We start from the raw sequence: 25,468 nt of genomic DNA, 5'->3' as shown, positions 1-25,468 counted from the left end.
GTCCATTCTGCTCACTGTTGTGCTTCTTCCTGCTCATTAGTTACTTTTGGCCAAAGAACAGGGCGACCACAAGGCGTGGTTTCCCAGAACTGTCACTAGTACACTTAACCCTGGGTATGTCCCTACATCTTAACCTCTGACCCCAGCTACTGGACTGGACCATCAGGGAAGGCCTTTTGGGGGGGGGGGATGTTCAGAGTTAATCCGAAGGAATGAGCCAAGTGATGATGATGTGGGGGTGGGGGCATACCAAAGGAGAGGTGGGGGTGAACTTGGTGAGTCTGAAAAATACGGAGACTAGTGTAGTTTTGTGTGTGCAAAGGGAAGAATTTACATGGAAAATATCCTAGGCCATATCCTCGGTTCCCAAAAACGGGCCTTGAGGCGGTTCTCCTTGCCCACCCCCACCCCCAGCTGTAGGGTGGATGCTTCTCTGGTTTCCAAGGTAGGAGTCTCAGCAGCAGAGAGGGAGAGGAAAGGAGAGTGAGTGTCATCTTGGGTTGGAGATTCTGGGAACAGGGGGCAAGGCCACAGGGCGCTGGTGTTTGATGGCATTTGTTGGGCTCACCTGCTCTTTAAAATGGTTGGGTGGAGCCATGAGCCCTTAGAGCTAAGACCCTGTGGGCTGGTCCCCATGGAGGCACCCTACCTCACTCAGGGCCACCTCCATCCCCTCCCCACTTTAAGCAGACCCCTGAGAACACTGCTGGCAGGGTGTGCTTTCCCTCCTAAGGGGAAGACGCTGCAGCTCAGGGCTGCAGGGCGGTGGGGGGCCTGTGGTGGTGGGTGGGGAGAGGACACAAAGGCCCCCATATCGCCTCAGCTGGAGTCTCTCCTGGCTTTGGAAGGGCTGACAGCACTCATATCGAGTTCCCAGCGAGGCTCTCTGCTCGTCTGTGCACCCTGCCTACCCCAGAAATGGCTCTGTTCCACAGTCAACTCACAAGGCATGTGTTGCCTGCTGTTTGCTTGTTGGCACCTTAAGGAAGCTGTTTATTAATTTAAAATGTCTATGAACTCCCTCCAACTGGAAAGCTATCCCAACAAAATTTATATTCATGGAGGGTTTAAGCTTGGTCACTCTGAGGGAGTGGGCCCAGCTGTGACCGAGCAGTGGGCACCCTTGGGTGATTTGCCATGTGCTTGAGAGTACGTTCTCTCTGTAAGGAGGTATGGCTCCCCAAGGCTCCCCTTGGTCAGGGTCCTCGCCACTGCCCATGGGAAGCCCACAGTGCTGAGGGCAGGTGAGGGAGGGGTGTTCCTTTGCTGAGGCTCATTTATGTCTCCAGGGTAGGAAACCCCATTTCCCTCCAACCCCCAGGCCTTTGGTGTGTCTTGCCAGGCATCCGACAGGAAAGAACCTTTTGTTCTGTGCTTGTAACAAGTCTGAGCTGGGCTTGTTATCTACCCACAGCATTTCCTGGAAAAAGAACCTGGACAGGGCTGCGGCCCCTAGCCCGGGCCTTAGCAACCCCCTCTCTTAGCAGCTGGGGCAGGGAAGGCCGCTCATAGCAGTCTAGGCCTTCATGAGAGGATGGTAAGAGCTGATTTGTATCCTTAGGCTGGTTGGCCTGGGGGCTTGGGCAGTCCATCTCAGGCGAAGACCCCTGACTTGGGGAAAATGGCAAACTGTCATTTAGAGTGTGTGTGTGTGTGTGTGTGTGTGTGTGTGTGTATGTGGGGGCAGGGTGGAACTGGGGAAGGGGGTTGTCAGGCCTTCCAGGAGGGTGACATCTCCACTCTCCGGGCTGGGAGGGAAGGGGCGTGCCCCCTAGGGCTGCAGGAGCTGCTTCGTGGGCCAAGGCCTAGGCCGTGTGTGACACCTAGTGGCCACCTGAGCCCGGGGCGAGTGGAGGTCAGAAGGTGGGAGGGAAGAAAAGGAGGAAATCAGGAAACGCAGAGTCCAAGGCAGGCTGGCGCTCCCGGCCGGCACACCCTCCCCTCTGCACTAGGCCCCATCTCCGCCCCCGCCCATTCTCCACTGTTTGGCGAGCGGCCTCCGAGTCAGGCCTGGGCCCTCAGGGCCCCCTCCATACCCACGGGCTCGCAGGTCCCCATGCACCCCCTAACGTGGGGGACCCCGCAAGCCAGATCGCGAGGCCCGGATTCGGAAAGTTACCCGAGCTCGGGTCCAGAAGGCCGTGTCACGGTAGCCACCTTCTCGCCCCCTCAGCGCCCTGCGCCGCAGCCCCTGCCAAGCGGACGTCCCTTTGAACCCGGACCTGGCGGGCCCCCTGACTGGGGTACCACTCGGGGCCGGGCCCTAACCCAAGCTTAGGGTCGCGCCGGGACACTTCCGGCCACCCGCGTGACCCTCGCCGCGTCGCCTGCCGCGCTACCAACCCGCCACCGCCGGGTCGCCATGGCGACGCCGCGGCACCGAGGGCGGCGCGGCTCGCAGAACCTGCAGAGCAGCCCGGGCGCGGCGCGGGGAGGTCGCCGGCCGGTGGGCGGCGCGGCTGGGACAAGCTCGGGGCCGGGAGCCTGGCCAGGTAGGCGGCCCGGGCTGGTGGGCGGCGCGGAGCACTGGTGCAGAGTCGGGAAGGGGGCTCAAGTATGCGGGGGTGGAGCGGGCCCAGGTGTGTGTGTGTTGGGGGTTGGGGACGGCGGGCCCAGGTGTGCCCGGACTGGGGCGGGACCGCGCCCGCGCCGGAACAGACCAGGCTCCGGTAGCCGTAGCAAGTCTGTCTCCTGCCTTCACCTGCTATCGCACCTGGCTCTTACCTCACCTGCTTTCCCCGGCCCGGGGGCCACGGAACAGGGCCCGAGGTTAAAGAGCTCGTCCTTCTCCTTCCTGAGCGGTCAGCCTTGGGCCCCGGGTCTACCTGTGTGCCGATTCTCTTCTGAAGTTAGAATGGAGAGGCAAGTGATCCCAGGTTTATCTACGGGCCTGCGGCTAATATTTTGCCATGTTCTACAGCTAGTGTAGAAGTACCGTAGAACATAGGGAAAAACGGATCAATCAGCGTTTGCCACGACTGGTCTTTTGAAACCTGAAACCGAGACTGCCAGCTGCTTTGCCTCCCTCCACCTGGCCTCTTTTTCCTGTAGCCGGTCTTAGGTTGACATGTCTAGCTATTAGATCCCTTTCTTGCTCTCTTCTTAACATCCTCAGCTTCTTGTGTGAGAATGAGAGTTTCTCGTTTGGGAAATCCTGACTTGTCGGGTTGGCCTTGGTGGGCCATGAACTGGGGCTGCAGAACTCAGCTAAGGGATCTGCTGCTGCCTTTGACACCTGCATGATGGCAGGGCCACCTCCCGTCTCTGCCTGTCCTTTCTCCCAGGGCACCACAGAGAGCCAGGTCTTCAGAGGCTGGCACCCCTTCCAAGTCCTTCTGCCTGCTGGTTGCCCCTCTGCTCTCATTTATTCTAGCCTGGTGGTCTGAGGGTTTTCTAAGACGGATTAAATCAAGTTCCATCTTAGGATGCCTAGATTCTGTTCTTTACGTTTCAGAGAGAAGGAAAAACAAAACAAAACTTTTCCTCCTTATCGTAGATACCTTGATTTCTCTTGTGAAATTGGATTGACGCAGAAAATACAAGTAACTTGTACATGTCAAAGTGAGCCCCATAGAGAGAAAGGGATGCTACAACCCCGCCCTCACGTAGGAGGAGCCTCCTGGACCAGGAAGGAGGTGGAACCACCCTGCTTTGTCCCACTGCTTCCCTGCTATGCCACCTTCCTTCGCAGGCAGAGCTTGGGCTTCTGTTAAAATGAGTGGTTCAGCAGCAGTAGAAGGTATTGGCGGAGGAATCCACCCCAGATCCAGGGGGTTCTGCCCAGTAGATGGCAGAGAGAAGGGAGTGTGGATTTATTAGAAGGGGTCTTGCTGTCCACTGCCATCTGGTTCTCTGTAGCACCAAAACCTCATGTATCAACAGCTTCTGTTGGGTGATTCTTCCTAAGGCCCTATTACCGTGTTTCCCCGAAAATAAGACCTAGCTGGACCCTCAGCTCTAATGCGGTCTTATATAAGACCCGGCCTTATATTATAGTAAAATAAGATCGGGTCTTACATTAATTTTTGCTCCAAAAGACGCATTAGAGCTGATGGTCGGGCTAGGTCTTATTTTGGGGGAAACACGGTAAGACCAGTGTCATGCAGGGTGTCATGCGGGGTCTCAGCTCCCACTCCCTACATAAGAACGCAGGACATGGTGAGACCCAAAAGGAATACCCACAGAGCCATAGATAGGGGAGTCATACCACTATATTATCTCTGGCGGCTGGGCTGGAGACACAGGAAGCAGGAGCCACAGGATCCGCAATCCACCTTACACTTGTCTCTGCCAAACAACCTCACTTGTTAGCTGCAATCCGTCGTGCTAACTGCAATCCACTCTTGCTAGCTCAGCCACCATCTTCTTGCTAGCCCCCCATTTGCTGCTAGCGTAGCCACAGCAGTTATATTAGTGGCCAGTGGCTCACTGGTTACAGCTGACGGCCAACTAGCCACAGCTGATGGCGACCCAATCACAGTTGATGGCCATTTACTACCCGAGCCAGCACCTTTCCACGTGAGGCCAAGAGCCTGGAAACTGCACTCCTGGCTCTGTCCCCACAACCAGATTTAGTTTTCGTTCAATTATTACAATTGATCGAATGCCTACTGTGGGGCAGGCACTGTTCTAGGCCCCAGCACATATTTATTCCACTTAATCTTTGTTTCAGGTCAGTAAAGTGGATCTCAATATCCACGTACCTTATGGATGAGGAAGAAGACTCAGAGAGGGGACTTAGCTTGCCAGGAGCTGTCTTAAACAGTGGGGCTGGCTTTGAAATCACAGCCTCCTGACCGGGGCTGCATTGTGACTTTCATGGGCCCGAGGCACTTTTGCCTCTGTGGGCCCCTTCCTCCATTAAAAAAAATTGTATTTTTATAACTGATGGTCTAAAGACAAATCTAGTTCAGGCTGGATTAAAAATTAAAACATTTCCTTCAACCCTAAAAGTTTGTTTTCTCCTGATTTTAACAGAAATCAAAACATTTTTGAGAGGTCCCTACAAGTAATGGGAGCCCTGGCACTGAGCTCCCTGTACCTGCTGGAAAACCGGGCTCAGTTTGTGACTTCAAGCTCTGCTTTCTTTCTGGGGGCTACTTGGGTGTGGGGTGGTAAGAAAGTGCCCTGCCTAGCAGTTCAGCCTTTATTTTGCCTTCTCTTTCATCATATTCTAGGACATTCTAGGACAATTGAACCGTTCCCCCCCCCACCCCCCATCAAGAAAAGATCTAGTCCTGGCCCCCAACACAATCTTTTCTAACTTAATTTAAGCCCTGCCGTTGATAAGGAGGGCAGTGGCCAGGCTCCCTGCTTCCAGGCTGTAGGACATGTTCGGTGTCTGGTCCCCATAATGAGATTAGGCCTGGTGACCTTTTAATGAAACACAGCGGGCATGGGGAGAGAGTGGTACTCAGCACGCTCAAGCCCGAGGGTAGCTCCCGTCCCTGTTTGATTGCATTAAGTGGAGTCTGACTCGGGTGTGTGTGGGAGGGGAGGAGTGACTGTTCCAGAAGCTGCCAGAGATATGTCCCCCCCATCCTGTGCTCTGACAGAAGGAGGGTGGCCTTGAAAGGGGCCATATGAGTCCCCTCTGGTCCCAAGACTCTGGTCTCCTGGGCAAAGGAAACCTTTGGGGTGGAGCATGGCTGCTTCCAGGTCCTTGAAGCTGCTGCCCACACTTCCGCTCTGGGAACAGGAGGACCAAGAACAGCCAGGGTTCTGGAGCTGGGGTGGGGTGGGGGTGGGGGGGGTGGGGGGGGAGCAGCAACCCAGTTAGGAAGGAAGGGTGAGAGAGAGAGAGTTCTCGCTGTCCAGGTTGGGAAATGAAGGAGCATGATTTAAAGGCATTTGCTTACTAGGGAGTGAATCTCAAATGATTTCAAGGTTTCCAATGTTGTGGGTGGGTCAGACCCCACCCAGCATCACTGCAGTGTCTTTGCTGAATCCTCCAGCATTGGAAGCAGCTCCTCCCTGCTCAGATTGGTTGTCAGTTTCGTTGAACCGAATAAGCAATGGGGAAATGCCATTGCTGAAGGGATCTTTCCGTTCATTGTGTAGACAGCACAGAAACACTCACTACTTTTTTCTTGTAAATTGGATTCTTCATGCTTAGCTCTTACTGACTGTGAGGTCCCGTGTCACAGTCCTGCCCGAGGTAGGCTGGTCTGGCTTGGTGTGAGTTTTCCTGTCACCCCTCATACTTGGATATAGAGTCATCGTCAAATTGGAAGGGGGTGTGGGGGATACAGCTTGGGCCTCCGTAATTCCAAAGGTCATGCTTTATCTCTGGCTTCCTCCGGGATGCCTGTGTACTTGGGGCCCATATGGATGAGGAGAGCTGCCACTGGAGCAGTGAAGATCTTGATATGAAGATCTTGCAAGTAGCTTGCCCGCCTGTCATCACTTCTCTCTTCACCATCTATTCCCACCCTGCTGCCTTTTCTCCCGGGAGAGCCCACAGAGGACACCAGTGCTCACATGATGTGGGTTTAAACTGCCTTAGGAGCATGGTTCCCCCAGGGGTGAGGAGGACACTGGAGGACTGGCGTGGGTGGGGGAGAGACTGCCTGGGAGCCCTGCTTCAAAGCTCCTTCCCCGGCAAGCACCCATTCAGATCCTGGGTTGGCTTCAGTGTTTGGAAAGCATGACGGCTCTACCCTAGTTCCTGGGCGTTAGAAAATACAGAGTCACACTAACAGACAGCTAATCCATAGGCAATCTGGAAGGGCGTGCCACTTGTGTGCATTAAATTGGTAGAAACTCCTCAGTGAACACAGTAGAAACTGCTCTTGGAGGCCTGAGTTTAGCTTGTGGCTTGAATTCTTACTACCCTTTACTTTAAAATCTGTATCTGCTCTGCAACTTATCAGCGAGCCCCTTGAAGGCAGGGACCATGTCTCCGCTGTATAGTTCTAGCATCTAGCAGTGTGTCTGGCATATAGTAAGTGCTCAAGAAACAAGTGAGTTGAGCAGTGATTTGCTGCTGATAATTTGGGGCATGTCATTTATCCTCTCTGAGCCCCCGTTTTCATCCATCAAATTGGGATAATACTCCTCTTATCAGTGTTATTGAGAGGATTAAATGGGAGAAAGTGGGAGGTGCTGAGTACAGAGTAGGGGTTCCCGAGCCACGAGGTTGTGTCCTCCCAGCAAACAAGCATGCATCTCCATCCACTCCACCATCGTGAGGAGCAAACAATATCAGGGTTCTGACTTCCCGGGGAGTCCAGTATATGAATTTACAGTGTAGAGCGTTATAGCCACACACGGTCATGGCACCATTCCAATGTGGGTTTTCTTTTCAACACTGCCAGGCACTTCTCCCAAGCTCAGCAGACACTGACTGGGTATCCTACAATTCAACTCAATTCTGACCCTCTGTACCTGGAGATCACCATATATTTGACCTCCTTTACCCTCTTCATCCTGCCCCCTCCCCCCACCCCGCCACCCCATACTTCTTATCACAGATTCAAAGAGACCCTCACTCCAATTTCTGCCTGTGTCCCTGGGAGATTGGTTGGGAGGGAAACAAGCTGGCTCTGGCTTGCCTCACCACCGAGTGGCTCTGAGGTTCAGGGGCGACAGTCCTTTGTCGCCCTGAGCTCCCACTTCTGTTCTTGCTAGTCACGCTGCTGGCGCAGAAGCTGTGGCAGGTTCAACAGTGGCAGGGTGTGTTCCTTTCTTCTTCCTAATTCAGAGCTAATCAGATTGTGACTGCCCTGGGCTCTCTGGGGATGAATCTAATAAGGCGAGGGAGACAGCGTTTCTCTTCAGTACATTTTCCCTGTTAGAGTCGGGTAAGGGATTAGATCCCGGAGGACACTCGAGGAGAGTGAGCCGCACTCCCTGCCTTCAGGGAGCTCACTGGGTGCTCAGCAGAGAGGCCCCCGTGAGCTCACAGAGGGCGACACCAGGAGGGTAAGAAAGCTCCTGGCCAGTCTTGGGGGGCGGAGGAGGGAGACAAAGTGATGCTCATTTCAGGTCGTGGCTGAGGGTGGGCTGGGGAAGTGGAAGAGGTGGCTGTTGCAGGGAGCAGGGAGCGTGGTGCAGAGGAGTGTGAGGTGGCGGGAATAATGACAACAGGTTGTGGTGTTAGATCTAGCGACAGGGACAGTCTCCCCCAAGTGGACTTGGGGTTGCTGCTGGAAACTGAGTTAGGATCATGTTATGGAGTTGGCTTTTCACTGGCAGGGAGTGAGCGGCTGTTTGTGTGGGGCGGGGCCACATGACTCTGTCCCTGTCACTAGTGGGTCAGGCAGACTGAAGAGGGTAGAGAGATGGGGGCAGAAGCTCTGTGCCCTGGCTGGGGTGGTGACAGTGAAGATGGCCAGCAGGGAAGTGATGGTGAGAGGCCTTGGGGAGAACCCCTGGGATTCTGTGGCCTGTATGTGCAGGTGTCAGCACTGGGCCTAGGGGAAGGACAGCCACACTAGCTACCTGGGAGGTCAGGGGTGTGACTTTGGATGTGCTGAGTTTGAAGTGTTTGAGGATGTCCAGGTAGAGATATTGGTGGACAGTGAGAAATGGAGTTTGAATTTGGGGGAGAGGACAGAACTGGCACTAGATTTAGGAGTCACTGGTATAGAGGTGAAAGGTAAGGACAGAGACAAGAGTTCCAGACAGAGGGGTTCATTGCCTGCCAGGGATTCTGGAAACAGGTGTTCCCACCTGCCGTGCGAGGGTTTTTGATTTGACAGAATGTATCAAAAACCTAAAAAGGAATCTAGCAGGTTAGAAATTGTAGGATCCTGTTTCCATAAAAGAATGTGTGTGTGTGTGTGTGTGTGTGTAATATATATCTTGAAGAAAAAGATGTAAGGATATAAAATCAAAATGTTGATTACTTGTAATTTTTTGTTGCGTAGCTGTATTTTACTGTAGGGAGTATGTATTACTATCTCTCCCTCCACCCCCCGCTTAATGGTGGAGTTGCCAACAGTTGTCAGATGTGGCAAACACAGCCTCCAGTCACCAGAAGGACAGGGCCGGGATGACTGGAAACTAGTTCTTGAGCAGTAAGGGTAGAGAGCTTGTGCTCAGAATTAGAAGGGTGACCCAAAAATTTGTTAGTCAAACGTCTCTGCTCAGCCGTCATTCTCTGTTGCTAATGAAGGAGAGGCAGGATGTTTCCACCGCTGCTGGGAGAGGCCGGGAGAGTGGGCAAGAGGCCAGTGGGCAGCCATCTAGGGAGTGGAGCTGAGTGCTCTGCCCTTTGCCAGCACCTTGGCAAAGCAGACGGAAGCCATGCTGTTCATTGCCTGCCTGTCTCCTCCCATCCCCCGGGGTGTGCAGGCCAGGCTGGGCCCTGGGTCAGGAGAACCAACAGATTCAACGTGAAGAGTTGGCGCGAAGGCCATCCTGACCCTGGGCGAGGCTGTAGAAACGCTGGGGGGACTGGGCAGAGGAGCCCGGAAACCCACTCCCACGTGGAGCCCCAGAGCACGGCTTTCCCAAACCACCTTGAGCCGCCATGTTCCTGTCTGTAGAATGGGAACAGTGACATACTTGTGAGCACCGCAATGGCACAGAGCCTGGGGAATGGGGCAGAGAGGGGATGGCAGGGGTCGGCCTTGAGGGGCCTGGGATGTACCATTTGGAGTTTGTGGGCTGCCCCTCTGAGCTCTGCTGTTTTTCCTGCAGCTGCCACCTCAGCATGGAGAGCCGTGCCAGCACGGCATCTAGCCCCGGAGCGCTTCCCTACTATGTGGCTTTCTCCCAACTGCTGGGCCTGATGGTCGTGGCCATGACTGGTGCTTGGCTCGGTCTGTACCGAGGAGGCATTGCCTGGGAGGAGGCCCTGCAGTTTAACGTGCATCCCCTCTGCATGGTCATAGGCCTCATCTTCCTGCAGGGAGACGGTGAGTCCCTCCCCTGCTTCCCGTGAGCTGCTCCTTCTGAGAGAGGCAGTTTGCGGACCCTGATCACCCCTGAGGTCTCTTGCTGTTAGACAAATGTGAGAGTCTAGAAAAGAGTCAGAGAAGGAAGCTGGCTTAGAGCCTGGGGACACTGGGAGTCCAAACAGGAGCCCTGAGGTTGGTGGGTGGCACCTCCTTTCCAGCTTGTCCCAGCTCTTTTACCTCTTGCTTCCACCAGGAGCACCCACGGGTGGGTGTGCTTCATGGAGGGGCGGCCCAGGGGCTGGGCTGGGAGCTGAGGCCGGCTTCTGCAGGGGCAGTTTGAAACTGGGGGAGTAGGAGCAAGGTGGTGCTGGCGCCCACCCTGCTTGCTCAGAATAGTGAATTTTGGAGCAGGCTTCACTGTTGGACTCGTTGAGGACCGTCATAGCTAAAAGATGACCTCAGAAGCTTGGGGACACAGGGTGACTTCACGATGAACCTAAAACACAGCCTGGAATACACAGGACACGTGACAAGAAGGTGGTGGGTGGGGAGGGCAGTGCGAGGGCACACATGGCCTGAGGGCCCCTTCTCTTCCACTTCCTGGGGCTGAGGAGCCCGGTCAAGCCCTTAAATCAGGTCAGCTCTCAGCCAAGGTGTGTCTCCTTGCTGCCCATGGCAGGAAGGCCTGGAGCTCAGGGGAGTACACTGCCCTTCCCTCTCTCATCCCCACAGCCCTGCTGGTTTATCGTGTCTTCAGGAACGAGGCCAAACGCACAACCAAAGTCCTGCACGGGCTGCTGCATGTCTTTGCGTTCGTCATCGCCCTGGTGGGTGAGTTCCGGGGAACAGCCTCCCCATGCACTCCCCCTCCCTGGCCCTCCCACTCCTTCCAGGCATTCCAGGCAGGGACACTGGGTGCTGGGATGAGAGCCCAGAAGGCCTGGCTAGTCAGGTTTCCCTTGGGTCACCTCCCCCCTTCCTCCCCCGCTGGCCTGTCCTCACGTGACCCCTGCTCTCCGGCCCAGGCCTGGTGGCGGTGTTTGACTACCACAGGAAGCAGGGCTACGCGGACCTGTACAGCCTGCACAGCTGGTGTGGAATGCTTGTCTTGGTGCTCTACTTTGTCCAGGTGAGTCCTTCCAGTCCCACAGCGACGTGCCACAGAAGAGCCCTTCTCCAGGCTGTTCCCATAGGTGAAAGGGCTGCTTTAGTGCAGCTGGATGCTGCTTTCAGATTGGAAGTGTGTACAAAGCCAGGATTTCACAGGGGAGGGGGCCTTGGCTCCTGGTGCCCTTCAGCTGCCATGCGCATGTGTTTGGCTACAGGCCATACTTGGTGTACAAGTATGATGAACGGGACCTGGCCTGGAACGCGGGGGTCGGGGCCTTTCCCACAGTGCTTAGCGTCCCCCCACCACGCTCCTGGAAGCAGGAAACCATGGGTGGGGGGAGGGCTTCGCAGCCGGCCTGGATGTCCCTGGGTTGGTCACACGATGGCCAGCTCAGTCCCTGGCACCAACCTGCCTTTCTTTCTTTCTGTCTAGTGGCTGGTGGGCTTTAGTTTCTTCCTGTTCCCTGGAGCTTCGTTTTCTCTGCGGAGCCGCTACCGCCCACAGCATGTCTTCTTTGGTGCCACCATCTTCCTCCTCTCTGTGGGCACAGCCCTGCTGGGCCTGAAGGAGGCGCTGCTGTTTAAACTCGGGTGAGTGTCCTGTGCCGTGGTCCCCACAGAGACAGAGCCCTATGTCCTGCTTCCCTGGACCTCTGTCTTCTGGGCCAGCTCTCTGTGGAGTTAGCCACCCAGGGGGATGATGGGGCTGGGGGCGCATCTTGCTGGCCCAGGTGCAAATGGCATTTGGCTGAATGGTGACCCCTCGGGTGGCTCCTCCCACCGTGACCCTGCAGGTCCAAGTACAGCACTTTCGAGCCGGAGGGTGTCCTGGCCAACGTGCTGGGCCTGCTGCTGGCCGGCTTTGGCGTGGTTGTGCTCTACATCTTGACTCGCGTCGAGTGGAAGCGGCCCTCCCAGGCAGAAGAACAAGCTCTTTCCATGGACTTCAAGACGCTGACAGAGGGCGACAGCCCCAGCTCCCAGTGACTGGCTGTCTTTGTCCTGTGGGGAGGGGCCTGCGTCTGGCAGGTGTCCTCAATTCCGGGGGTTGTGACAGGTGTCTTTCTCACAGCCACTGAGGCTGCCTTCAGGATTCCTGGCTCCCCAGGATGGCTGGGCTGAGTGGGTAGGGAGTGTGGGGGCTGTGTGCCTCTTTGAGCAGTGAATTCTGGGGCTTAGGGCTTGGCCGCCTCTGCTTTCCTCTTTGCTGCTGCTTTAGTGTCCTGTCATGCTCCCCTACCCCTACTGTCCCCGTCATTCCCTCAAATGGAGAAGCTTTGGGTAGGCTTTTGGGTAGTCAGTCCTGGTTGCAGAAACTCAGATCCCTAAAGGAGATGGAGAGCCCCCCCTCCCTCGAGCCCGCAGTCCAGGGCCTGCAGAGAGCACAAAGCAGTGGGAGAAACCCTGGGGCCTCAGCGACAAGCCCAGCAAAGCCAAGACTTGCTTTGTGAAGCTGAATTCAAACCAGGAGTCTCGCTAGCCTGAGTAAACACGTGGTCTGATTGGGCCCAGACTTTGGCAGTGGAGCAAGTGATACTATGGGTAAACTATGTTGGTGTTCAGAGCGAGGGTCCCCAGGAGAGGGGAGGGACTGGCCCCTGGGAAGCTCTGGCGAGTGGCTTTGGCCTGGCTGTGCTGTGGAGCCTTCCCTTTCTTTAACTCTTTGGCCCCAGGACGGCTTTGCTGGGAGAGGGGATAGGAGCACAGGACTTCAGACAAACCTACCCTTGGCAGCTGAAGAGGAAAGAGACGCCCCCCCACCCTCGTGTTGGCTGTTGTGGGTGGTGGGTTACCTTGCAGCTCAGCCTGCGAGCTCCCACATCCCCACCCTCATGAGCCAGCATAGGCACTGTTCTGACCAGAGGTGAGGACACAAACCTTTTTTAAAAGGAAAAGCTGCTGCTGTTACCCACTTTCTTTTTATATGGTGTGTGTCTGTGTGTGTGTGGGGTGGTGGTGGTGGCTGCCTGCTTCTGTTCAAGGGGAGGGAGGGCTTCATACACCCTTAGCTTATGGGGGCCCATCCTTGCAGGAAGTTGGGGCTGAGTTGGAATCAGATTAATCCCCCCAACCTCATGCGTGTGTTATGCTGTTAGCTGAGTCACTGTTTGGCTTCAGTTTAGAAATAATGTGATTAGAGCATTGATCGTGTACTTCTTGGACTTGGCAAATATCTCTCCTTGTTTTCCTCATTTTCTGGCCTTTGAAGAGCATGACACAGTTTGAGACAGACACAGGTTACTTAAATGAGAAAATTCATGAAATTTCCAAATCTATTCTTTTAACGGCGGCCTTTTCCACACCTAAATGCTGCCTTAGAGAAAGGGGCTAGTCGGCTTCTACTGCTCAGATTTCTAATCCTCAGCTTTGGCAGTGGGTCCTGCCTCCGGCGATGCCACTTCTCCGAGCAGGTGGCTGTGGTCCAGCGCCCTCCCCCGCAGGGCTGCCGGGGCTCCTGCAGAGCCTCTCCTGTCTCCACTGCAGCCTGGACGAGAGGGTGTTGGCCCTGTTTAGAATGGGCAGGGGCAGGGGTGCCATCAATTCTTTTCATCACCTGGCACACACTCATGTAGTCCAGTGTTTACATGTAGGAAAAACTCCACCTTAGACAAACTACCAAAGTACATTTGTCTCCCTTGTCAGAATGCCACGAGAGAAACGGAACCTCAGATTTGCAGTGTAAGTCTATAAACTGGTCTGTTTGCCAAAGTGTGTGTTGGATGACTAGGGAACCAAAAGGCCTCCTGAAAGCTGATCCAGTGGTTTTTTTTTTTACTTTGCCTGTGGCCAATCTTCTGTGAAGTACAATGTAGTGTTGGTGCAACAGATTTAATAAATGTCTACAGCAGATCTCTCACCTGTTATCATCATTTACTGTGACAATAAAAGGAGCCAGTGCTTTTAGCAGTCAGGTACATGAAGTTAGTTTTACTAGGGTTGAGAGAAATCGAATATCCCCAAGCTGGGTACAGAAGGTAAAGTGACTGATATTTATCGTGGCATAGGCTCTGAAATGGCCATAACTGTCCTGTCTCTGGAGCAGAGGAGGTCTTCCACGTGTTTAGAGAAACCCTTTTCTCACCCCAGAGAGAGTGGCCTGGAGGGTGTAACTGTGAGGGCCTCATAAGGGCCTTGGCAAGAAGTTTCCCCAGCATTCAACTTTTTTCTTTTTAAAACGTCTCTTTATTCCTTAAGAAGAGAAGCAAAGCTTTGAAAACAAGCCGAGGTTCCACTTTAGATCAATTCCTAGGGCCCGGCAGATGTGTTTACAGTAAGGTAGGGTGGGATCTCACCACGATGTACTGTGTGCTCCTGAAAAGCACTGTCACTTAAAACATCTTCAGAACTTAGCCAGGGGCTCATTCTTTAAACAGACTGTACAGCAAATCCTCTAGGCAGGTAAATGACCCTTCGGTGACATGAATTCCTTCTTCCTAATGTTTAAGTACGGTATCTGGTTTCTAACATACATGAGCCAGACCTTGAGTGGTCTTTGCTTTATGCATCTGTGGCATCTTTCTCCTGAATCAAGGCTTCTATGTGGACCTTCATTTGCTTAAAAGCATGTAAAGCATGTGGCTCGATACATGTTCCCCAGCCGGTCTGAATCAAGGTCAGGGCTGGCTCTCGGTGAGGGCAGAGGCACTTGACCCTGTGAGTGTGCCATCCCACTTCCGGCTTTTGTGCTCGTCTCTGAATCTTAAGGGTCTTTGTGTTCGTGAACATTCAAATGATCCCAGAGGATGATGCGTCTGCCCCCAGAGGGGCACTCCTTCACCTCCTCAGGAGGGACCCCACCTTCTTACTGGGTTTGGAACACCTCGAGTTTCCAAAGTTATTCCTCTTGACCTTGGCAGGGTTGTTTCTCCAAAGGAGCACTACGTAGCATTCTCCAAGCGTCGTTTTGGACCCACTGCCTGTGCTCCATCTGCGGGCACTCGGGTGCTTGCTTTTCTTAGACTGACCCTATAGGGGCAAATCTTCCCAGGCAGATCAGATTCAGTCCCACCTTCGCCTGTGTTGAGCAGTTTAAGCTCTCAGGATCTGCTTCCTCATTGGCGTTTTGGAGAGAGTAATGTCGTCTGTCAGAGGTTATGTGAGGACTAAATTAGAGAACATGTGTCAAGTCCCTATCACAGGTGGGACACAATGGGCATCTCAAGAGAATGGCCCATCACAATAGACTCTGAGCATTGTCTCTTCTGAGGGACCGTCCTTTTTATCGCAGGCCCTTCCAGACACAATACCCTTATTATGAAAGCCCTAGTCTTGTTCCTGGGAAAGGAGGACTCAGTTTCCAAGTTTCTCCAGGCTCTTCCAGCTTCCATTTTTAAAGCTGAAAAGATGACACCATGTTCCTCCCCTCAGTCTCAGCCCACCCACCCCAGCCTATGGAAGGGAGCCTGGCTTACCACATGCTCGTGGGCACAGCGGTGCATGGCCTCCAAGGAGCTGCTAAAGGGTGCCTGCTGGAGAATGAAAAGAAGAGAACAGTCTGATTTGGGACTTGGGAGAACAAAGAACTTGCTGGTTAGCTGTCTGCTGCTGCTCTGAGTGGTGTTTTAGTCAGGTTCAGGCAAATTCCTTTTAAGCATAAGCTTTTTAGGAATCATTACCTTCACCTTTCTTCCAGTGTCCCAGGAATCCTTAAAAAGTGTTGTTTCTTTCCCAACCACTTACCTGTTTTTGATTTTTAATGACGTACCTGGAGCCGCCCAGGAATAATTTTCAGATGGAGCAGGTGATTCCTTCCGGAGTCCTCTCCTTGCCTCTTTAAAGGCAATTCTGGTGTCCGGGCTGTGATGACCGACCGTGCATGCCCAGAGTGGTTCTGCTTCCCCAGCTTTGGTCGTTGGGAGAAATGGCTGTAGTTACACAGCAGGGCACGTTTGTTCAGGACAATCTGCTGTCGTGAGGAAGTGGTCTCCTTCCTTGCTAGTCCCTGACGCAGAGGTGCAGCTAGCCAACAAGGCAGGACTCAGTGCTGGCTTTTCAAAAAAGGTTCTGAGTCTCCAGCCAGTTTCAGGAACTATCTCCATTCACGACGCAGCTGTCTAGCTCTCTATATGGTGAGGACTGGAATTTCTGGCCAGATTTTTGAAGAAAATAAAAACACTGGAAGCAGTGGGCTTCCCACATTGACAGCCCTGGGAACTACAGCTAAGGCTGCCTCCGGTCCCTCCCCTGCATGCAGTCTCTAACCTTAATAGCTGTAACTGGCAGTCTGCTTCAGCCTTGCATTTTGGTACGGTAACTGGATTAGGGTACCGCCTCAGCTAGTGAAGTGAAAAACAAGAAGAGCTCAGTGCTCCGTTGGTATGGTGGAGAAAAACTCTTCCACGGAAGAATAAGCCTCCCTTTCTCAACAAATGCAGCGGGCCTTTGCGGACAGGCCCTCAGACTCTTCCCTTGTCCACAGTGCTCGAGTGCCTATCAGGGTCCATCTCCAAGGAGGCGCTCAATCACTTCCATGAGTGAATAAAGCCTGAAGGGGTGATTCTGAATGTTGCACAAGAGACCAAACAAATCATCACAAATTTGGCCTTCACCTGAACGTGCCCAAGTCGTCCTCGCGGGTTTCCTTGGCACTGTGGGCCTCGGAGAGGGTGAGCTTGAGAGTCAGCTCCCTGGAGAGGTATTGTAACGGAAGGAGAAAGCACCACAACGCCATGTTTTTCCAAGTGTTACCCATTTATAAATAAGTACATTTGCTTTCATACATACAGTTCACTGTACAGATGGCGATCTGTATACATGGGCAGGAAAATGCATTCATTTAACTTGTCACATCTATCTCACACAGCTCACATGTACAGACAATAAAACTGCTCAAGCAAGTACAGCAAAGGAAAATCTTTCCTTATACACAGGGGGCTGGATGCCTCTGCTGGGTGTGGGGCATCCCCACGGCACGAGTTCACAACTGTGTGGTGTTCAATATATCAGAGAACAAACATGCATCGGATAATATACTGTACAGAGAAAGTCCTTTACATCTGAGTTATAGAAAACCTAAAGGAAAACTAAGTGCATTAAAGCTTTTTCCAGCAAGTGTCTTGAAAGGACAGCAAAGAGGAGGAAGAATCAAAATCATATTAGTACAAATCACTCTTTAATTGTAGACTGTACATGTCTGTACTAATTAAAATCATCTTGGATTTGGAGGAGACAGAACAGAGACAAAGACGCTGTGCTAGATGGAAAGGAGGCCATGCCTGAGAATGGCACCTGCCCTGAGCCTGACGAGGAACCGGCCCCACTCAGCAGGAATCAGCCAAAGAAAAAAACAACAAAAAACAAAAAACAAACCAGAACAGGAAGTGTAACTTACAGATTTCCAAAATAACTTGTGAATGAAGTAGCGAACGGGAGCCAGCATTTCTAACTCTTTTTTTCCAGTTAGGTTGGTACACAATAAGGCAGGTACATTCAAGTACTGAATTTTCCAGAATTAACTCTGTCTGGTCCTGGGGACCAAAGGGTTTGAGTTGAGTCCCTCTAACCAGGTGTTCTGGTTAGTGATTAGGCCAAAGAAAAATCCAGCCCGCAAGTGCTACAGAAACAAAGAGGCTCGGCTCCTTCCTTTCCACAGAGTAGGTCTGAAAACAACGAAAGCAATGCTGGCCTGCATCTATATGCATCCAGCGAAAACCTGGCAGGTCAGCTTGGTGGAGATATCACAGACTCAGCAGGAAGAAATGAGGTGATATGGGTGAGGAGACATGAAAGTAACACTTGATTTTTGGTGTCCAATTAGGCGTTCATTTGGTACTGACTTTCAAAGCTCTGACTTGGGGCCTCATGTGGCCACAAGCATGTCAGGGTGGTTCAGCTGCTGTGAGGCATGGGACACCGAAACGCAGGTTACCAACACTTCAGCCCTTGAGTGGTCTGTAGTAGGAGGAGTTGATGAAGACCCAGTGGTTATTCAAGTAGCTCTGCACATGGCCCCACCAGCCCCACTGTGCTGTGTCCAGGCCCCCAGCCAGCCACCTCTTCTCGGGAGCAGCCAGAGCTGAGTTCAAGGCATTGCACGGTGAAGGTTTCCATGACACGTCTTTGTAGGTAGCTCTTACCCCTAAGCCCTTTGTTCATTGTTGTTAGTCATGGTTAGATGGTCAGTCTGGAGTTCCTGGAGGAAAAGGAGAAAAGCCACACCTCCTAATGCACATGCGACAGGGCAGCACGGCCCCCGGTGAGGAAGCAGCAGCCGGCTGCCTCTGCCGGTTAGCTTCTGGAGAAGTGGGCAGCCCAAGGATAGACAGGCAGGGCGGGTTAGGCTGGGACAGGGATGGGCACCTCCTGCCCCCGGGGGAGCCCGCTCCATTTTTGTGGCAAAGATTCAGTAAGCAACTGGTTTTGTCCAAGGCATTTCTGCAGTAGAAAAATAACTATCTTTGAATCAAACCATCCAACAGTGACACCTCTGGAGTTGTAGAAGCTGGAGGCCAAGAGGAACTGATATAGGTGCTCCTGGGGGAAGAAAGGGCTCTTCTGCGTACCCATCCTCCCACCCACCAGAGCGGGGGCCTTCTAGTCAACCTCCTCCCAGCCTCTGCCTGGCTGAAGGTCCAAAGCAGGTAGTGTTCAAAGAGCTTATCTTGCCACGACTGGTGCAGGTGCGTGCAGACCGCTGTCCAGACCTTTGTTCTCTCCTTCCTACACCCTCTGAGCCAATGGGCCTGCCTGCTGCCTGGAAGAGGCTCCTTAAGAGGAGATGCTGTTACTCGTTGCTTACCAGACAAGCCTGGTGCAGAGCCACAGTGACACCTAGTGGTAAAGTTGGTGAAGCAAGGTGACGTCCACAGAACCCACCGTCTATGACTAAAATCTAAGGAAAATACTTAATGGATATTAAATTAGATACCGATTACTTTTCCTATCGGGTACATCTCTGGAGTACAAAAATACCAATATTTAGAGAGGGGTTCATAAACTACTATACAATATAAGGACTGAGAATACCTTTCTCTAAGCTGTTCTGTTTACAATAATTTAGGAAAAGTGTTTAGTAATCCAGGCTTAACTAAATTAGCAAACTTGTATCTCTAGACATCGACCTGGGGTACTGTACATGATTCTAATTAGTGGAATTTTCCTGAGCCTTCGAGTTTAAGTTAAACACATCTAAAAAGAGGGCACATGGGAGAAGAACAAGGGTTTGTGCTCTATTAACTTGGGACTTAATAGCGCACATCTGCAACCTGGGCAAGATACAACAGCATGCCAAGTCTCATGTTACACAGGTTTTTCCCTTTACTTTGTAAATAAACATTAATTTTTAATTGTTAATTGTGTGCCTTACTGATCCAGTAAATAAAATAACCATGTCTCAGGAGTCCCTAAGAACATTGCTGGAAAAGCACTTTAAAATCACTGCAAACATTTTTTTTTTGTATTTAAAAACTCTTAATCTTTTTGATGCTTATATACAAATTATTTCTTGTGCTATAAATGTTGTGATCCACTGCTTGACTTCTTTCTTTTTTCCTTTTTCTTGAAAAATACACTAAAAGACAAGAGCGGTTTTGCTATTTTTCTAATGAAGACATTACGCACACTTAAATATCCAGTATCAGAGTTACAAATTCAAACAGTAAAGTGCACCCATTTATAGACATGATGTGATGGAAACCCATTAGTGCAAGAATTCTGGGTGAACGGAACATACAATTTGGTGGGAAACCTATAAGTTGACATTTGTCACCACTGTCTCCATTTCAGGGTGATGTGAACTGGGTGAGAGGAACTTACCAGTTTCATTTGAAAAATTTCCCCCACACCTGAAGCCAGACATTGATTCAGCAAGTGCTGCTGGGGCACGGGCATCCTTAAGATACAGTACTAAGAGCATCCCATGGCAGTGAAGTAGCCAAACGGGGCACAGGCAGTCTGCTTACAAGGAAGATCTTGGTCTCCCCCCAGTAAGGTCCAGTTGGCATTTTAGAGTCAAAGACGACTGGCGCCCAGTAGTGATATTCACTCCCTCTTCTAATGGCTAAAAAAGAATTGCATTTTGACTGTTGACATTTTGACTGTTGATGTTTTAGGTGTTTTGCCCAATAAGGCATAAACCCTACAATCTCCTGTGTATCCTGGAAAACCGAGAGACCCTGGGGAGAAGTGGCATCAGTGGTATGTTTGTAAAACTACAGAACCTGTTCACCCACCTACATAGGTGAGTGCAGGTGGTGTCGTGTTTCAAATAAGCAGGGGCACTTTTCTAATAGACACTGAGAAATTTTTCAAAACGTAGCAGCAGCTCCTCAGTGAGAGGTGGTTAAAAAGGGGTAAGATGCAAAAGCCCAATTGAGTTAAGACCTGGATAAAGAGGGAGTGAGAGGCTGCTGGGCTCCCAGCTGTAGGCTGTGCTAATGCTGTACATTTCACCTTCTTGATGAAACAGACAGAGAGAAGAGACACTGATGTCCACTCCACTCTAGGTGAGTAGAAGGGAGTCTTTTAGCATCAGAGAGAGTGGAACGTCTGGGTTTTGAGTGAGCCCGGCTGTTTGCTTCTAGCACAGAGACAAGTCCTGGTCTATTTCAGGCTTGGGGGCAGAGGGGTCCATCCATTTGGCAGAATCTAAATTAGTAAAGAAATGTTTCTGATCTCAGCTTCATGCTCCCCCTGTCTTAGCGATGCTTTCAGAGGACACTTATTATTACAAACAGCTCTGGTCACATCTGGATTTTTATTCAGGAAATTGCCCTTCCTGTAGCCCTTTACTAACAAGAGCAGAATGATTTCTAATAACAGAGAACTAACTCTCTTTTGTTTAGTTTTAACTGTATAGTTAGTTAAACTTTAAGAGCTGATAAGCACTCGGTACCAGGCCTGTAGTAAGGCTTTGGTTCTGGCCATCGTGTTCTGGCCATCGTGTCATGCTAGCCTCAGTCACTCAGAGGACAACTTAGCAAATGACTACAAGACACAGATGTGTGGAGGGTGACTGGATCAGAAGACTTGCTGTCTAGCTCCTGTGCCACCCCCCAGGCTGAAAGGGGTCCTTCTTCACCCTGAAAGGAGACACTTTGTGGTGTCTGTTTTCAAATATCACGCGCCAAACACCCCTACCTAAACAAACAAATAGATAATGAAACTATAGACGTTGAAATGGAATTAGAAAACATCTGGCACGGATGGCAATGGCCCTGGGTGCAAACTCTGGGAATAAGTCTTTCAGTCCCAAGATAATTCAATTTGCTTCTCGAACTGATTTCTTCACTATACCATCGGGATTTAAAAAGGCCAGTAGACCAAAATCTGGCTCTAGGCAAAGATCCAACTAATAAGATTACTGCACCAGCCAACCCTCGGGAGGAGCCTACTTTTTGTGGAATATGTGCTCCGTGATATATCAGGATCTAAAAGGGAGATTTCTCCAATCAAAGATTTTCTACAGCCTTTCACTGAGAATCCAGAACAGCCTTTCTTTTTCTCTCTTCCTATATATTTATTCCTTCCTCCACCCACGGAAAATCAATAGTTTTTAATGGTTAATAGTTGGCTAAAAATCTAATGAACAATTTTCAGTGAATTAAAAAATATCTATGATTCCCATCCAATTTCCTTGGCTGACCGAAATACTTAAAGGGCTGGTTGTTTTCTAAATATTCCTAAAATGCTTCTTGGAAGATCAATGTAGTGACATTTCAAAGAATTATATTGGTTTTCCTTCCAATTTAACAGACTCATTTCCTCTCTTTCTCTTTGATCCTTTTACCCCCCCACAGGAAGACCAGCAAGAATCTAAATGGACATTCAAGACCTGGTGACTGCAGGGAGCCGGCAGTCGGGGAGGAGACCATGGCACAAGGACGCATGGGGGCGGGCTATCTGGATAACACTGCACAAAGATGCGAAGGCAAAGGGGCATCGCGCTCTCTAAAGTTCCTAGAAGAAAACGAACAAGAACATCTTAGTTTTTGTAAAAAAGGAGAAAGACATTTACACGACAAGAACATCCGTGAAAGCGATTGTCTCCTGGAAAAAGCTGACCAGTGTGTCTGATCTCCCTGGGTTAAAGCACACGGCACAACAATCTCCTCGTTGGCATCTGAAGAGAGGGAGAGAGAATGTGGCTGGGGCACAGACAAGAGACTGAAGTCCTGGCTCACTGAAGGCCAGCTTCCCAGTCGGCTGCATGCAAAGGATCTCAGCATGTCGGCTGCCACCTCCGAACACCACACAGAAACTACATGAGAAATTAAGCCAGAGAACTACCTCAAATGTGGAAACCAAGCCTGAAAATGTGCAGTGAAAACATATGGGTCTCACTCCAACAAACGTCTTTTAAACATTAGACTCCACAAATGGTCTCTTTGGTTTGATAGGGGATGTCTGCCCTTGTCGAGAGTCCCGGGACAATTGCCTGTACAGGTTGTCCTGGTATGCCTGAGCCACAGGGAGGGTCCGAGCCACCTTCACATCGGGATATGAGGAGGCCTGGCTGACTCTCTCCAAGAGGTCTCCGCGGGACCCATTAGCCAGCATCCCATGGGGGCCGTAATAATCGTCCTCCAGCAAGTGGCCATTCTGTGCATTGTTGGTTTTGTTATAAAAGGCAATGTTGCTGATGGATGATGGGGGGCTGAAGGACTCAGGCTGAGGCAGGTTGCCTGGAGACGTAGGACTGAGAACGGTATCCACTGATGACACTGCCCAGGTCCGATTCTGCTGGTGAAGGTGGGGGTACTGCTGAGTCCGGGCTGTTTTGTCTATGATCCCCATGAATGGTGTGGTCCTGGAGCGGGTGGGCTCACTGGGATAACCTCCCTGAGTGGGAGACACTGGCGACAGCTCGTCACATGACCTATCATATGCCGGTTTTAGTGGGATCTCCATTTGTTGAATCGAGGAGGATGGCCGGAAGGTAGGAGTTAGGTTGGAGGCGGACGAGATACTATTGCTGGATGGAGAGAAGCGCAGGCCTACGCTTTGGGAGTGCAGCAATGGCCTGGGAGTCGGCGGGTGGGGTTTAATGTCATTAGGGTTGACACTAATAGGTCTTCTGATTAGATGTGACACATCAGGGGAACCTAGTTGGCTGGAGGAGCGCTCCAGATCTAGTTTTGAGTGACAGACTGGGTAATAGGATGCGGACTGGCTACGCCCAATCTGTGGTGTCTGGCTGTATCTCATGCCACCTCGATATGCTGAGGAAGGTCTCTGTGGAAGGTCTTCTTTGGTCAACCCTCCATGCTGACAGATGGCACCTGCACTCAGACTGGCCTGGACATGCTGCACAGGTCTCCCATCCCCCACAATCCCCCCAATTGACCCCTGATAAACCAACCGGCTCTGACTTACTCCTATGTCTCCTTGTGAAGACTGGTATTTACCAGCCATTGAATGGGGTACTTGGCCATAGGCCCCCGTGGAGATGACGGTGCTTGAATGAACCGCAGAGCTGGGCTGGTTGCTTCGCACAATCTGGGCCTTAGCAGGCTGTAGCCTGAGCCCTTGCTGGGGAACTGCCACAGGAAGCTGAGGCATCTGGTAGGGCCGCTGGGCCATTTTGGATAATGGAGATTTTGGTCTGCCAGGAAGCTGACTAACATTTGTTTCTTGCTGATAGCGCACGGGTGAGCCGGACTGGGATCTATAGACACTCATGCTTTCAGCTGGAGGGCTGGCCCGATACTGTGGGCCTCTACGGAGAGGGGAAGGGGGTGGGCTTGGGTATTCTTTGCCCTGCCCTCCTACAGGAGGGGGGCTAAAGCGGTAAGAGCCACCCTGATGAGCTGGGGAAGTATGAGGTGGACTGGGCCTGTAATGAGAGTTCTGGTGAGTTGGAGAAAGAGCAGGAGAGGTGGACTGATAGCCTTGTCTAGTGGGAGAACCTACAGAGCTACTGGACCGGAAGTCAAAAACCTGATGCGAGCCAAGCGGTGAGCTAGAGATGTAGGTGGAGTCCCGATGGGCTGGAGAGGAGGGTGGGCTCTGGATGATCGGGAGACCCTGACTGGGCCGAGCCTCCGTCTGGAGGCCAATGGAAACATTTTCTACATCCTGTTCCAGGTACTCCTCCTCGAATATGTCTTGCACAGAGTATATATCTTCATGCTGTGCTTCAGGTTCTGTTTCTTCTGCTAACTGCTGCTGGGGCTGCTGCTGCTGGGGCGGCTGCTGCTGCTGCTGCTGCATCTGTCTACACTCTTCCTCCACTCTCATCAGAAGTCTCTGGATCTCACGGTTGTTTGGACACAGCTTGATGGCCTCGTTCAGGTCCTCTAAGGCTGCTGCAAACTGTCTGCTCGACAAAATGTAAACACAGGAACTGGAGTTATTCTGAATCAACAGGAATCACCCAGAGCTGAGAACATGGTCACTATTTCAGAGAACTGTGGTAGCAACTGTGGGAGTTGGGGGGTAGGGGTTGGTTTTGTTTGATTTGTAAGGAAGGAAACAGGTAGGCTGTCATTCTAGAAGAGTCCAGAATGATTCCCTAACCCGTTCAGCCTCCATCTTCCTTCTGGCCTCTCTGGGATTAGTGGAGAAATGTCCCCATTTTGTCAGTCCAGCCAGGCCCTTCAGGAAGATTTTCTTAGTGCCCAAATGCACACCAGGCAGTATGAGGGTTGGGTGGGGTTGTCATTTACAGGGTCACTGTCAATTAGCTTAGGAACAAAACAGTAACTACAGTATTTAAAAATCTTGCTGATCCAGAATTTTTTTCTTTGTATTCTTGATATTTTGACTCTAAATTTCAGACCTGTTCCATCCTAGGCAAGAACCCTATCTTCTGCCCTTTCTACCCCCTGTCCCACAGAACTGTTGCTCCTCCACTCTGCTCCATCAGAGCTGGGCAAGCATTAAGCTTGCTGACGAGGCAACTCAGATTTTAACTTACAAATGAGGACATGACCCATCAGAGATAGTCCCGTCCTCTCTATTAATATTGCCCAGAAAAGGAGCAACTGGCCTTGTGGGGAAGGGATTATCCAGTGGGAAAGAGAATTTCATAGTCAAGCTTCTTAAGAACTTTGCTAGTCCAGCTAGTTAAGACTAATATTACTGCCACTGTCATCACTAGACTTAACCTGGGCTTGATTTTCAGGACCATATCCCCTGCTGGCCAGAGCAGTGAACCTGAAGCAGTTCTTTCCCAGGCAATTTGGGAAAAGGGCGGGGTGCTGGGTAGGAGGCATCAAAGACAGTGACAAGTTATCCAAAGATCACTGATGACAGGTTCTAGGTCTTTCTGGAGCCTTTCCTGCCCACTGGCCAAACCACAGCAGATGGGCATGAGGGATGGAGTTTCTCTTGAACCCTCTCAATCTTGGCAGCAAGGACCTCCTGTCTCCACGTTGTGTGTGGTGTGGTGGTGGGGGTTTAGGTGAGAAGGAGGTCTGATGCCACCAGACTTGAGGAGAACCCTAGAAGGAAGACTAAACAATCCAGGGACTCCCCAAATGCCTACAGGAAAAGAAAGAGGAGCCTGTGATGTAAGCGACCCATCCTACTTTTCCTTTTAAAAGGGTCGGGAGGATGTTTTGCTTCAGTGGCCT

The 25,468-nt window shown here is 51.5% G+C and overlaps 2 protein-coding genes across 28 annotated transcripts in view; one reads left to right on the top strand and one right to left on the bottom strand.

Annotated features, from left to right (window-relative positions):
• The first annotated feature begins 1,398 nt into the window (after positions 1-1,398).
• On the top strand, positions 1,399-22,231 carry CYB561 (cytochrome b561). Of its 14 annotated transcripts, XR_012492249.1 has the most exons (7): positions 9,209-9,512; positions 9,646-9,863; positions 10,578-10,676; positions 10,871-10,974; positions 11,389-11,546; positions 20,006-20,133; positions 21,692-21,828. XR_012492249.1 is itself a non-coding variant. In XM_074320183.1 (6 exons), exons 1-6 carry the CDS (start codon positions 1,527-1,529, stop codon positions 21,966-21,968), a joined length of 867 nt encoding a protein of 288 aa, XP_074176284.1. In that variant the 5' UTR covers positions 1,399-1,526; the 3' UTR covers positions 21,969-22,231. The 14 variants fall into 14 exon arrangements, 13 of the variants coding, with proteins under 13 accessions (XP_074176284.1, XP_019588494.1, XP_074176288.1 ...); XM_074320183.1 differs by lacking the exons at positions 9,209-9,512; positions 20,006-20,133 and adding an exon at positions 1,399-1,537 and having other exon boundaries at positions 21,692-22,231; XM_019732935.2 differs by lacking the exons at positions 9,209-9,512; positions 20,006-20,133; positions 21,692-21,828 and adding exons at positions 1,407-1,537; positions 11,750-18,434.
• Positions 16,626-25,468, bottom strand: part of TANC2 (tetratricopeptide repeat, ankyrin repeat and coiled-coil containing 2) — a 341,035-nt gene continuing 332,192 nt past the window's right edge. For all 14 annotated transcript variants that reach the window (XM_074320171.1, XM_074320173.1, XM_074320174.1 and 11 more), the window contains one exon: positions 16,626-24,210. In XM_074320171.1, the coding sequence (XP_074176272.1) occupies positions 22,251-24,210 (1,960 nt within the window). In that variant the 3' untranslated portion in view covers positions 16,626-22,250. The remainder of the gene's footprint in view (positions 24,211-25,468) is intronic.

This window comes from Rhinolophus sinicus, linkage group LG15 (genome assembly GCF_036562045.2).
Source record: "Rhinolophus sinicus isolate RSC01 linkage group LG15, ASM3656204v1, whole genome shotgun sequence".
NCBI classification, from domain to species: Eukaryota; Metazoa; Chordata; class Mammalia; order Chiroptera; family Rhinolophidae; genus Rhinolophus; species Rhinolophus sinicus.
Note: the sequence above shows the minus strand (reverse complement) of the source record. Positions and strands in the feature narration are given on the sequence as shown.